At 32.6% G+C, this 13,304-nt stretch overlaps 1 protein-coding gene across 1 annotated transcript; it reads left to right on the forward strand.

Moving 5' to 3' along the window:
- The first annotated feature begins 1,227 nt into the window (after positions 1 to 1,227).
- Positions 1,228 to 2,505, forward strand: LOC147010522 (uncharacterized). The gene is made up of 3 exons (XM_085860382.1): positions 1,228 to 1,632; positions 1,729 to 1,929; positions 2,026 to 2,505. Exons 1-3 carry the CDS (start codon positions 1,579 to 1,581, stop codon positions 2,503 to 2,505), a joined length of 735 nt encoding a protein of 244 aa, XP_085716508.1. The 5' UTR covers positions 1,228 to 1,578.
- Positions 2,506 to 13,304: the final 10,799 nt, after the last annotated feature.

The following is a 13,304-nucleotide window of genomic DNA, read 5'->3' on the forward strand; positions in this document are numbered from 1 at the left end:
GTGTTATGGTGTAAAATACCACGTGTTATGATGTAAAATACATGTTATGGTGCAAAATACCACGTGTTATGATGTAAAATACCACGTGTTATGGTGTAAAATACCACGTGTTATGGTGTAAAATACCACGTATTATGGTATTAAATGCCACGTATTATGGTGTAAAACACCACGTTGCATGATATAAAGTACCACGTGCTATGGTGTAAAACACCACGTGCCATGATGTAAAATGTCATGTGTTGAGGTGTAAAATACCACGTACTATGGTGTGAAGTACCACGTGCTATGGTGTAAAATACCATGTGTTATGGTGTGAAATACCACCTGTTATGGTGTAAAATACCACGTATTATGGTATTAAATGCCACGTATTATGGTGTAAAACACCACGTTGCATGATATAAAGTACCACGTGAGTAGGGTAAGAATACTGATTCTGGCTCACTTTTCCCCATGTAAATGAATGGGGGATTTTCAGCGATTCCCTTTTTTTTTCCCTAAAAATAAACCCCCTTTTTATCCCAAGGTATATTTATTTGTCTCCCCTTTTAACTTGGAGGTTGAACCTCATTGAATTGAACACCTGGGGGTTGAACAGCTCACTCATTGAACCTATAAAGATTTGTTCATTCTCAAATTCCTTCAATAGTTTAATTTTCTTTGCACAATAATCCCCATCTAAAATATTGACAAACAAAACATTTGAATCTTTATATTTTTTAAGATACCCCTTTTGTGCCATTACGAAATGATAAACTTCTCTTAATGCTCTTGTTTGACCACCTCCTGAGCCACAGGTTATTTTTTGTTAAGCCCCGCCCACTTTTCTTTAAGCCCCGCCCACTTTCCACAAGGTATTCAATAAGCCCCGCCCACTTTTGCTAAGCTCCACCCACTTTTTGTGAGGTATTTTTTCTAAGCCACGCCCACTTTTCTAAGCCCCGCCCACTTTTCTAAGCCCCGCCCACTTTCCACAAGGTATTCAATAAGCCCCACCCACTTTTCTTTAAGCCACGCCCACTTTTGCTAAGCTCCACCCACTTTTTGTGAGGTATTTTTTCTAAGCCACTCCCCACTTTTCTAAGCCCCGCCCACTTTGCTAAGCTCCGCCCACTTTTCATGAGGTATTTTTTCCTAAACCACGCCCACTTTTCCTAAGCCCCGCCCACTTTTGCTAAGCTCCGCCCACTTTTCATGAGGTATTTTTTCTAAACCACGCCCACTTTTCCTAAGCCCCGCCCACTTTTGCTAAGCTCCACCCACTTTTCATAAGGTATTTTTTCTAAGCCACGCCCACTTTTCCTAAGCCCCGCCTACTTTTGCTAAGCCCCGCCCACTCTTACATCATTTCCAGTTCATCTCTGACTCACAAAGAAATCACTAGAAAATTACAGGATGTTATGGTTTTGAAAAATTTCCCAATGAAGGCTTGCCTAGGCTTGCCCAGGGAATTTCCAAAGGAAACCACACCCACCAGTCTTTCTCTATAAAAGCTTCAAACCCAGGCTCCATTTTAAACATTTGTTTTTGCTGGCAAGGGTGTGCTGTGTGCTTGCCTGGAACTCTCTGTCTTGTATGGAACTAAACCTTCAAGTTGATGAACTGGATTCAAACCTCTTATCCATTGAGGTAAGATTTTTATTTTCCTATTTTCAAACTTTGATTGAAGCATACTCATTTAATAATTAAATAACTTAATTAATACATTATTATTTTCTCTCACAGGAAATTGTATCTGAAAATACTGCTTTTGCTACAACTTGGAGCGAAATTGTTGACTTGGTTGAAGACCTTGTGAGCGACCAAGACCTACAGAACGAGCAAGACCTTGAGTGGGATGACTTTGGTGTTCCTTGGAACTCTCTGTCTTGTATGGAACTAAACCTTCAAGTTGATGAACTGGATTCAAACCTCTTATCTGTTGAGGTAAGATTTTTATTTTCCTATTTTCAAACTTTGATTGAAGCATACTCATTTAATAATTAAATAACTTAATTAATACATTATTATTTTCTCTCACAGGAAATTGTGTCTGAAATACGAAATGAAAATACTGCTTTTGCTACAACTTGGGGCGAAATTGTTGGCTTGGTTGAAGACCTTATGAGCGACCAAGACCCACAGAACGAGTTCGTCCTTGATGACCCAACCAAAGAGTTATACCTTGGAGACCAGCAAAATCCTGAAAAAGAGTTTTACAGCAATAGTACTCATTGTGAGTTATCAAGACAATACCCACTGAACAAGTTATACGTTGATGAGCCAGAATACAAGTTTTACCTTGGAGACTCACAAATTTTGAAAAAATCAGCAAATGAGTTCTGCCTTGATGGTTTAAATAACTACCTTGGAGACTTGGAAAGTTGGGTTTATTTTGAAGACTTGAAATGCTACCACTCTTTGGGATTTAAACCTATCAAGAAAGTTCTTACTCCCTCTTTCTATGTCATCAAACCTGAAAGCCTTAAAAGACAGAATTGGAAGAAGAGAAAAAAAACGTAATATATATATATATATATATATATATATATATATATATATATATATATATATATATATTTATATATATATATATATATGTGGAAATCTCATTTTGAAAAAGACATTGTGTTGGGTGAGGATTGAGTTGGGGTTGAGATTTTGAATGTGAGGGTTGGGGTTGAGATTTTGAATGTGAGGGTTGGGACACACACAAACACACATACACATCAACAAACAAAAGTTAAGCCTTGACTATTCAGTTGAGGATTCTGTGTTTGGGGTTCACAGATCCAAGAACGTCCACCCCTTGACACACATTATATACTGTTATACACCTCGGACTTGGCCCTCGAGTGTCCACAACGGTGTATAGTAGGAGGGAGTGAAGCGCCAACCTATTGCTCCCATTGCACACACACACACACACACACACACACAAACAAAAGTTAAACCTTGACTATTCAGTTGAGGATTCTGTGTTTGGGGTTCACAGATCTAAGAACGTCCCCCTTGACACACATTATATACTGTAATACACCTCGGACTTGTCCCTCTAGTGTCCACAAAGGTGTATTATCTGCTTAGTTTTGTCTTTTGTAATTCCTGTGAATAAAATGAACCTAAAATCTCTTCCCCTTCCAAATCATATATTTTATAAGTCCAAGGAACCGTATCTATTACATCAACAATTTTAAAAAGTTCTTTCGTCCATCGTTCAGTAAAACCCTTTTCAAAATGAGATTTCCACCTATATATTCTTACGATATCACCAACTTTGAACTTAGGTTTTCTGACATTAATCTCTTTTTCATATTTTAATTTTGTAAATGTTTCTGATGGTTTCATATTTGTTGACGTGTGAATCGTTTTCATTATACTTATCCACAATATCCTGAATAAAAGATGACCATTGTTGTGAACCGAGTTGTGTGAATTTTTTATATAGTCTCTCTTTTAAGGTACGATTAAAACGTTCAACAACAACTGCCTTCCCTTCATTAAAGGTACTGTATAATGTAATACTGTTATTTTTTAGAAAATTCATAAATGTCTTGTTATAAAACTCTCTACCCTCATCAGTCCACAATTTTTTAGGTTTTCTCTTACTTTTATTAAATATCTGTTGGAAAGCTAACATAAGAGTATTACCTGTTTTGTTTTTTAAAGGGACAACCCACGCATATCTACTCCTCAAATCAATAACGGTTAAAGCATACTTGTACCCCTTATCATTATTGAGTTCAATCAAATCAGCAGACCAGATATAATCAACTTCCTTGGAATAAACTTTCCTTCTCTGAAACTTTGTGAATATTGGTTTATGTAATTCATCAGCTAATTGCTCTTCAGTCTTAATGGCATCATTAGAGCCTATAAGTTTTTTGAATTTCCAAGTCCAAGTTTCAATTTAGCACTAATCATCTTCTTCACGATGAACCTATCAACTTTTTCTCTCAAGGTTGGATTTTGTATCAGAGACAAATTATACAACATTTCTCTATCGGCTTCATGCTTTTCTTCCAACGTTGTGGTATTCCCATAATCAATATCGTGTCTCATGCACACTTCATCAACTCTATTGATTGGTTTACTCCAGGATTTAGGATTGTCTGCCTCATCTAATCTTTTATCCAAGTTTGTGCCTGGACCACAGAAAGAATACCCTGGAAGATGTAATTCCCCTGGTATTCCAGTAGTTGTAAATTTACTTCCTGATAAAAACTTTTGAATATCTCCTCCGAATTTGTGTTTGGAGATAAATTGATTTTTTTTTGAACCACACACCAAACATATACCTTTTTGTATAACCCTGTTATTTTTACTTTTAATATATGAAATATTTTTAGTATTAGTTTTCTTTTTACATTTGAGACAATAACTCATTTATTTATGAGAAAAATTCCTGCAGAGTGCAAAAACCTTTTTAGTTTCCAACATGCACATTTGAATCTTAATTTTTAAAACATAAAGAATCCTTAGAAATGCCTTCACTCTCTCCTCCATTTATTTAAGAAAAAAAAATGAAAAACTTGAATTAAAATGAATAGCTTGACGATGCCAATAGTTTTGTCGAAAGTATTGCAAATAGACTTGTTAATTCTTTGTATTCCTCCTCGGTGGGTTGAGTTATTTTCTGTAATACCTCTATTCTTTTTTGAATCTCACTGGTTTCCATACTATAATATTTATTTATTCTCTCTCTTTCCTCCCTCTCTCTCTTCTCCTTTTCCTCCTTCTCCTTTTCCTCCTCTTCCCTCTCTTCTTCAACTCCTTCCTCATCCCTTACTATCCTTGAATCGTTTACATCCCATAGAATATTATACATATATTCATCAGGATTTCTTGTTATTCCTGTATCTAAAATAATTTTTTTTACAACAGGAAACCAATAAAATTTCTTTTGAATTTCTAAAAGAGCCTTACCTTTTCTTAACTTTATAATTTTTTCATTATTTAACATTCTAATTAAATCTAAAGTTGTCGGTTTATCAACATCAGCATAATGCCAATCTTTTATTGAAAATACCTCATTCTTATGTTGTAGAACATATTTATTAAAATACCGAATACCCTTTTCTTGAAGGTATGCTTGGACACAGAAATGATAATTTTCTTGAAGCCTTCTTGCTGTCATTTATGTATTAGAAATATATGTTAGAATAATATTATGGCACGAAACACCTCCCCATCTTCCCATAGTTAAATCATTTTGTATTTCCTTACTTATTATATATAATCCTGTTTTTTCTGTTTTCATGAGATAAACAAGGGCAAAACCATTATTATATTTACCCTTATTAAATTCTTTTATTTGTTGTTTACTAATCGTGGCTCCACAAAACTCATTCTCGATACCAAGTGGATAATATTCTTCCTTACGAGACTGATTTAATTGTTCCAGGTCTTCGAGGTTAATTTTAAATGACCAATTATATCCTAAATCATTCATATCATACCCCCATTGTTCTATTCTCATACAAACGATACGCCCTTCTTTATAAAAATTTATTTTAATTCGAACTGTGAATTCTGTATGACCTGGAGATAATATCAACACTTCTGTATCTTTGGAATACACAGCCGTTTTATTTAAGTATATATATTGTGATAAATCACTTAATCTCACCAAGTCATTCGCGTCAGTCGGGCTTGGATAATTTTTTAATTTATAAGCATTTTTCATGTTAATATTTTTGTTTATATTATATTTATGTCGTTCAGCCTGTGCCTTTGTATAATAATTTGATAAATCAATATCCAGTTCTTGAGATACACCACAGATAGAACCATCTTTACCAACATAAGTCATTTATATTAGATTAAAAATAATATCATAAAATTTTTTATTTTTGTTGAGTTGAAATAACACATATAGACATAATTGACCACAACACTTGGAATTTAATTCTTGGACTTGAAATGTTTGATAAACACCATTCTGTAAGAATTTTATGACTTCAACAGGTGGTGGAAGACCAAAACTATCAAAATAATATTTGTCTTGACTATTAAAAATACAAACCCAATGAGAACCGTTCCCATCATTATCTTCTAAGTTCATAATAATATTCTTTGTATGTTTCGGCACATTTGTTAATTCATCTCTCATACAAATAACCACATTATTAATTTTTAATTTCTTACAATATTTGGCAAGTTGTAAATTTGATGTTGTATTCTTTCCAAATTCTTTCAACCACTCATCAATGCTCATTTATTTATTAGAAAGATATAATCCATTACCTCTTTTCGTTAATTTTACACCTGCTTGTGCTATAGAAGAAAGCATATCTCCAACTAACAATCTCGATTTATCAGGCAGACCTTCAAGTTTTTCAGCAAAATCTACAATTACACCACTTCCACTAATTTGTTTCTCCAACTCTTTGTTATGTCTTTCCAATTCTTTTTGAGCCTGGAGTTGAGCCTTCCTTTCGTTGGCAGTTTTCACCGCTGTTGAAATACCACCCGTCAATGCTCCAACCGCACTTAAACCAGCAAATAAAGGAATTAGAAATGGGAGAAATCCTCCACTCGTCTCTCTTATTGAATATTTTTTCAACATTGGTTTTGTCATTTTAATTTTAAGTGAGCCAGTGTCATTCAAGATTTTAACCTGTTCTCTTGTGAGCAAAACATCAATTCTTACTGCTCCTTTTCTCTGAATTGTATTAACGTTAATCGTACAAGGCTTTTGATTTTGAACACAAGATGATAGTTTATGAAGATTGATTTGATTAACATATACCCCAGTTGGTACTTTGCCACTCATTTATTTAACAAAAAATTATGTGAGACTAATCATCACACCATTATCTGTATTAATCTGCAATTCTGTTTCTTCCAAAAGCAAACAATATGTATCAACTTCTTCACTCTCTCCTCTTTCAATGTATCGGGAAGTATCCACTCGATTAGACGTTATAGTTTCCTTTTGAGTGCTCAGGTCAAACGCATAGATTGTATACAAACTTTTAAATGCTGTCATATCCAAAATAGGTTCTTTATTTCCATTACTTTCACACACCTTTTGGTAAGACTTGTATGCTTCAGCAAAATCATTTTTTTCCCAATTAATTTCCAATCTATCTCGTGGATAAAATGTTCCATCTAGAGAAACGCGAAGTTGTTTCACCTTAGCATTATCACTCAATGCATTATTCTTATCAGTCGCAGTATCACCATCTGGCTTTTTAAAAATCATCCACAGATATCGTGGCTTTCCTTCCAGAACACCCAAATTCCACGTGTAAGTAGTTTGATTGAGTTTAACGTGTTGACATCTTCTTTTGAGGTATGATACACTGAGTGGTTTCTTTGAGTTAAGTCTTCGATTCAACATCTCTTCTGTTTTAAGATTAGGAGTATATTCACTGATATACCAACTCATCTCCTCAATTACAAATTTATTCTGTTCACCAAAAGCACTCCCAACACCAAAAAGCAATCTATTTTCATTATCATTCCTTTGTAGTTGAAATCTAATTTTAAGACCATACAGAACTTTATCATAATCACAAAATCCAAATATACCTTTAAGAGGAACTGCCACAGTAAAACTATTTTCTGCTTTTGTATCATCATTATACATTCCTTTCCTTTGAATATATCCAGGGTCTGTGTTTGTTCCCGTTGACATATCAGGAATAAAACCTTCGACAGACCCCTTTCCCATTCTATCACTGAATGTATAGAGTGTAAATTTCATCATTTCAGATACAGCAGAGACATAATCAACCGCTTCAACTTCTTGTGTTCCAATATACAATCGCACACTATCAAACATTTTCCAGAAGAAATCATTTACAAGTGTAGCGTTTGTGTTATTCCCAGCCTTAGTGAATTTAAATTTACACAACAAGAAACTTTCGGAGAGATTCAAATAGGTTTGTTGATTATTTATTTCAAAACTTTTTGTACCATTTGTATTCCAGTCTGTTCCAGTTATTGCATTTACCTTGAAGTAATCTTCTTTTTAGTGGAGTTTGAGATAATAATAGTATCATCCAAATCATAGATACTATCAATTGCTTCCATACTTGTATTTATTTAGGAAAAAAGATGTTAAAACTTTTGAAACCCTGATCCAAGTATTTGAATTATTTTCTGTCATTCTTGGGGGGACAACTGAGTTTTACCTTTCTTAATTTCTTTTATTGCTTGTAATTTATGAGATTCCTTCTGAGCATCTTTTATACTCTTTACAGCACCTGCTACATTTCCCACAGCAGAAGCAGTTGAACCAATTAGGTCTTTATGTTTAAGAATAGTTGAACCAATACCCATGAGAGTATCAATTATCCCATCTCCTCTAAATTGATGTCCGACACCCCTTTGTCTCTTCGGTTTATAGTATCCTCTACCAAGATACATACCTTCACCCTTATAGTACGGGGAAAGGAACATCCCATCCCCTGTAATTATTTTATATTTTCCCAACTCGTGTTTCCTCACAATAACCATCGTATTTATTTATTGGAAAACTTCACGTAGGTGAATTCTGATGGATATAACTTCTCCATTAAAAGAAATCACACGATTATCTTGGTCGGTTATCCTAAAATTTACTCTGTGTATGGTTTTTCCTGACACAGGTAGATAAACCAAATTTTTAGGTTCCATATTGAATTTATAACCAATTGGGGTTGAGTATGCGCTGAATGAAAATATTGTATTTGTTTTTTTCCATCATTATAAGCACCATCAATCAAATCACAGTGAATTAACACCGAATTTATTCCTGAGGATATTTGAATGACATTATCACTGTAAAACGTCCCATTAGTTTCAATCTTTTTTGAGGAGAAACCCAATAACTCTCTAAATGAATTATCAATTGTGAAATCAACCTTGTAGTTATTTTTAACTTTAATCGTTGATTTTGAAGTATGTTTTTGAATGTTTATAACAATATTTTTTGGTTCATCACCCTGTTCTTTCATAAGACGAGCAATTTCGGAAGATATTTGAGAAATCTCGTATGCTCCGGGTGAGACTGTTATCGTTTTGTATCCACTTCCCGGATTATAACTAAACTTGTCATTTTTCTCGGTTATATTAAATAAGGTATTATAAGTTTCCATGGACAATAAAGATGCCTCATATTCTTTTGTTGTGTCAAGTTGTAGTGGGTATGGGAATGAAGATGTGTGGTCGCTTGTTGTGAAATTAAAACTCAGGATTGTGCTTCTCATCTTATTTAATATGAGATAAAATGTCTTTATATTGAGATTTATTAATTATTTTCATGTTCATCAACTGGTCTAAAATGGCTGATGCTTCATTAAAACAATTGTTATTTCCAGCCTTCTTACTGCCTAACAACAATAACAGTCTATTAACTAATTGCGATGGGTCATTTGGAAGAAAACTAATACCTGAACCAAGGATACTTAAAGCCTGAATAATGTGTTTCTCCTTCTCATTCTTCCTACTTTTACCAGAAAGAATAACCTTATAATTTAGAGTGTTCAGCAAATCAATATATACTCTATCATCATTATTTTCCATATCCAATGGTTTATCAATATACTTTGATTCATCCCTCACAGTTGAACCTTGTCTTCCATCTTTTGTGAGAAGAAACATTAATCTCGGAGTTAGTTTAACAGGGGGTTGAGCAGAACTTAAGAACCTTAATTCATCATTAAATATCAATACCTTTTCTTGAACAAGATGAAATATTGCTGGTTGTTCTGTTGGAATGAGTCCTGCTTTGGTTTTTGAATCCGCTGAATATTCATTGTTTTGAACAGCATTCACAATATAATCAGGGGGTTGATTAATCTCTTCCAGTTGTTGAAATAAACCTTCATCATCATATTCTAATTCTCCTAAATGCTCTAATTCTTCCTCCGTCATTTGACTGAAATCTTTTAACATTTGAAGCTTTCTGGGAGTATATTCTACTGTGGGAACTGTGGAAACATCTTTCATTTTTTCTTGGGAAGTTTTTAAAAGTGGTTTAAAAAATTTATCTTGTTTTCTTTCAAATGCTTCTTCGCCCGTTAGTTTCTGTCTGCGTTTCTTCTTTATGTCTTCCTGTTGTTTTACAACTTTTGAAACCAACTCTTGATGTTCCTTAAATCTTCTTGCTCTTTCTTTTGTATCCATTTATTTATTGTAAAATATCATTTAATGAATTGTAAAGATTAACAGGGAAATTTTCCTTTTCTTCATCATTCAAGTAGATGTGTTCAAATAAATCCTTTTCTTTAAATATTTCATCAAATTCTTTATTAACATTAATGCGAGTTGTAATTTCTTCTTCACTAATACTTGCATCTCTGCTTTTCATACGTTTGCGTTGAGTTTCTTCATCAACATCAAAACCGAATGATAAAATCTTCACTCCGCTCAGATATTTAATAATTTGTCTCGTTCCTTCTGGATTAGTTTCTAATATCCCAACACCACCAGATTTTAGTTTCCTTAACTCACTCTTACAATGTGAATATTTTGTTGTACCAAGAGAAACCTCCTCAAATATTTGTCCTTCATTCCTCAATCGCATATGTTCCTCCACTGAAATATAGTGATAATCTTCACCTTTTACTTCTCCAGGTCTTATTGCTCTAGTTGTTGTTGATACAATGCATATCACGGGGTGTTTTTTAAGTAAATTTACAATATTCTCATTTGTACTACACAAGAACCTTGATTTATGAAAGTTTTTTCCAGAAGCAGATTTACCCACAAGATTTATAATAATAGTTGTCATTTATATGTGTAATTGTTTATAAAACAAAAAATATATCCCTTAATATCTCATCTTGTTTCACAACAATATATTTATATTTTTCAGTCGTGTGCTTCATGTAATCCTCAAATTTCTTTTTACTACATAATGTAGAACAATTATCTCTCCAAAAATTATTGATATCTATTGAATTTAACTTGAATAAAATAAAAGTATTAGCATTGTTTCTGATGGAACGACGAGGAAGTTGAAAGTACGATTGACTAAGATAAATACAATTACAAGAAGAATGTCTCCCTCTTGTGTAGTAGCTGTCCATTACCGTTTGGTTTCTCTCATTAACACAATCATCAAAGATAACGAGGTTCTTTTTTGATTTATCCAAATCTTGGGGAGACGGTATATCATCCGTATTATCACTAAGAATACAAGTTATAGGATTTGATTTCTTTTTCTCTGTGTATCACAAAATAGTTGAATTATATCTTCAATGTTATAATCATTTAGGTTTTTTGACGTTTAAATAAACCGATTATATCTTCTTTTGAAGACCAGCATTAAAACCTTGTGAGAGTAGTTGATACTCTGGTTGAAAACTCGACTTTGTGAAAATTATTAAATTATCATAATCTAAAAAGTTGGGAGTGAGGAGCATTTTTAAAAGTAAGCAGGTTTTTCCACATCCACTTGAACCAACTATGAGACATCTTAATGAATTTGGGAGATTTTTATGGTTGTTAAATTTTATCTTATTTTCCCAAATAGGTAAAAAATCATTCATTTATATATTTGAAAAACAGGTTATTTAATTTATTATTGGCTTTTTTAGAAACTATATATTTTATCCTAAGTTCAGGTTTAATTTCAAGATAATCCATTATTTTATTTATACAATATCTTGTGTTGATATTTCCCTGAAAATTACATCCATGAATAATATACAACAACAATCTTTTGAACATTTCTCTTATACGTTCAGTTTCTTCCCTTGTAAGGAAAGGTGTGTTATCACCCTCATACTTTACATTCATTTCTCTAATCAATCTTGTAAAGTAATTCATTTTTGGTGTGAATCTAAAAGAATTATTTTCCTTTTTATATTTTTTATTATCATTAATTAGAAGATAATCACAGAATATACATTGTTTATAGGCTTTTGACTCTGTGTTTAATCCCCGTCTTTCACACGCAGGACAATTCTCAAATTTGTCATCTGGAGAATCAGGAAAGTCTAGCATATTTATAAAGTAAAACTTTACTTAAACTGAAATTCATCTATACTTTCAGTTGTATATTACCATCGATATCGATATACTTTTTTTCATTATCAGATTCAACGACAACATTTTTTATATTAAAGGTAATTTTAAAATTATCGTTAACTACTATTGAACGAAATGTCATTTCACCTGATATATTAACATCCTTTATTTCATCAGGATTTACATCTTTAGGGTTGTTGAAAAAAATACAAATTTCTCCTTGCATATTACAGATGGTCTTATCTTTTCTTTCTAAAGCTTCATCCATAAGGTTTTTGTTCTTTGATACTTTTTCTTGTTTCATTGCTTTTTCTAGTTTTGAATATATTACTAGAAGGAGAGGAGAAACTTTTGTTAGAGATACTTTAATTGATGTTCTACCAGGTATACTAAAAGCCCTTCCACTGAAGGAAATTGAAGAACTCATATTATTTACCATAATAGTTTTTATCCAATAGTTATTATATTTATCTTTGTTCAATTTTACATCCTTGACATATTTCTCAGTATCTTTAACAGATGAAGAGATTGATTGAAACTTGTCTTTTGTGTCTTGAAACATTGTATTTATTAAGTGAAAAAGTTGGAGGATAAAATGTTTTTAAGCACAGATTCACCTATAAATTAAACGAAATTTTCATCAAGAAAATTTTAGTTTAAGCAAAGTTTTATTCTATAAATATGGTGAATACAACGTACTGCGATGTTTGTAATCACGAATATAAACATTATAGAAAACACCTCCGAACCAACAAACACACATTTAATCTATTTCATCAAATATCTCCTCTTGAGTTGGAAAGAAAACATTGTGATATCTGTTCAAAGGATGTTTTGAAGAGTAGTTATAATAAACATCTTCAATCACAAAAACACAAGAAAAATGAGTTTAAAGTAAAGGGAGACTATTATATTAAAAACACTGATGGGGCATTTAAAGGGCATATAAAAATAAGGATTTTTCAATTTGGAGAACCCGGTCCATCATCAATAGCTGAATCAATTGAAATAGTGAAACCCGATGTTGAAAAATTTATGAAAAAGACATTAAAAGAAATGAAAACTTTAAAGTTTTATATGGGAGTGAAAATGAATATGAAAAGACAAGATGAAGAACATACTCCTTATATGAGAACAGGTCTTCATTTTATAACATCATTTCAAGATTTTTTGAATAGTGGGGTTTATGAAGAACTATCAAGACAAGAGGAGGATGTTGATAATACAGTGGTAGGAAGTGGATTCAATATTAAAAAAAATCATCTTTTTAGATATACACATTCTAAAATCAAACCCTCTTAAAGCTTCTTCTTATATTGAATTACCAAAAGAAATAAAACGAAAGAAGGCAGTTGTTA

The sequence above is a fragment of the Eptatretus burgeri genome, chromosome 16 (assembly GCF_056783735.1).
Source record: "Eptatretus burgeri isolate ZD-2024b chromosome 16, Ebu_testis_v1, whole genome shotgun sequence".
NCBI classification, from domain to species: Eukaryota; Metazoa; Chordata; class Myxini; order Myxiniformes; family Myxinidae; genus Eptatretus; species Eptatretus burgeri.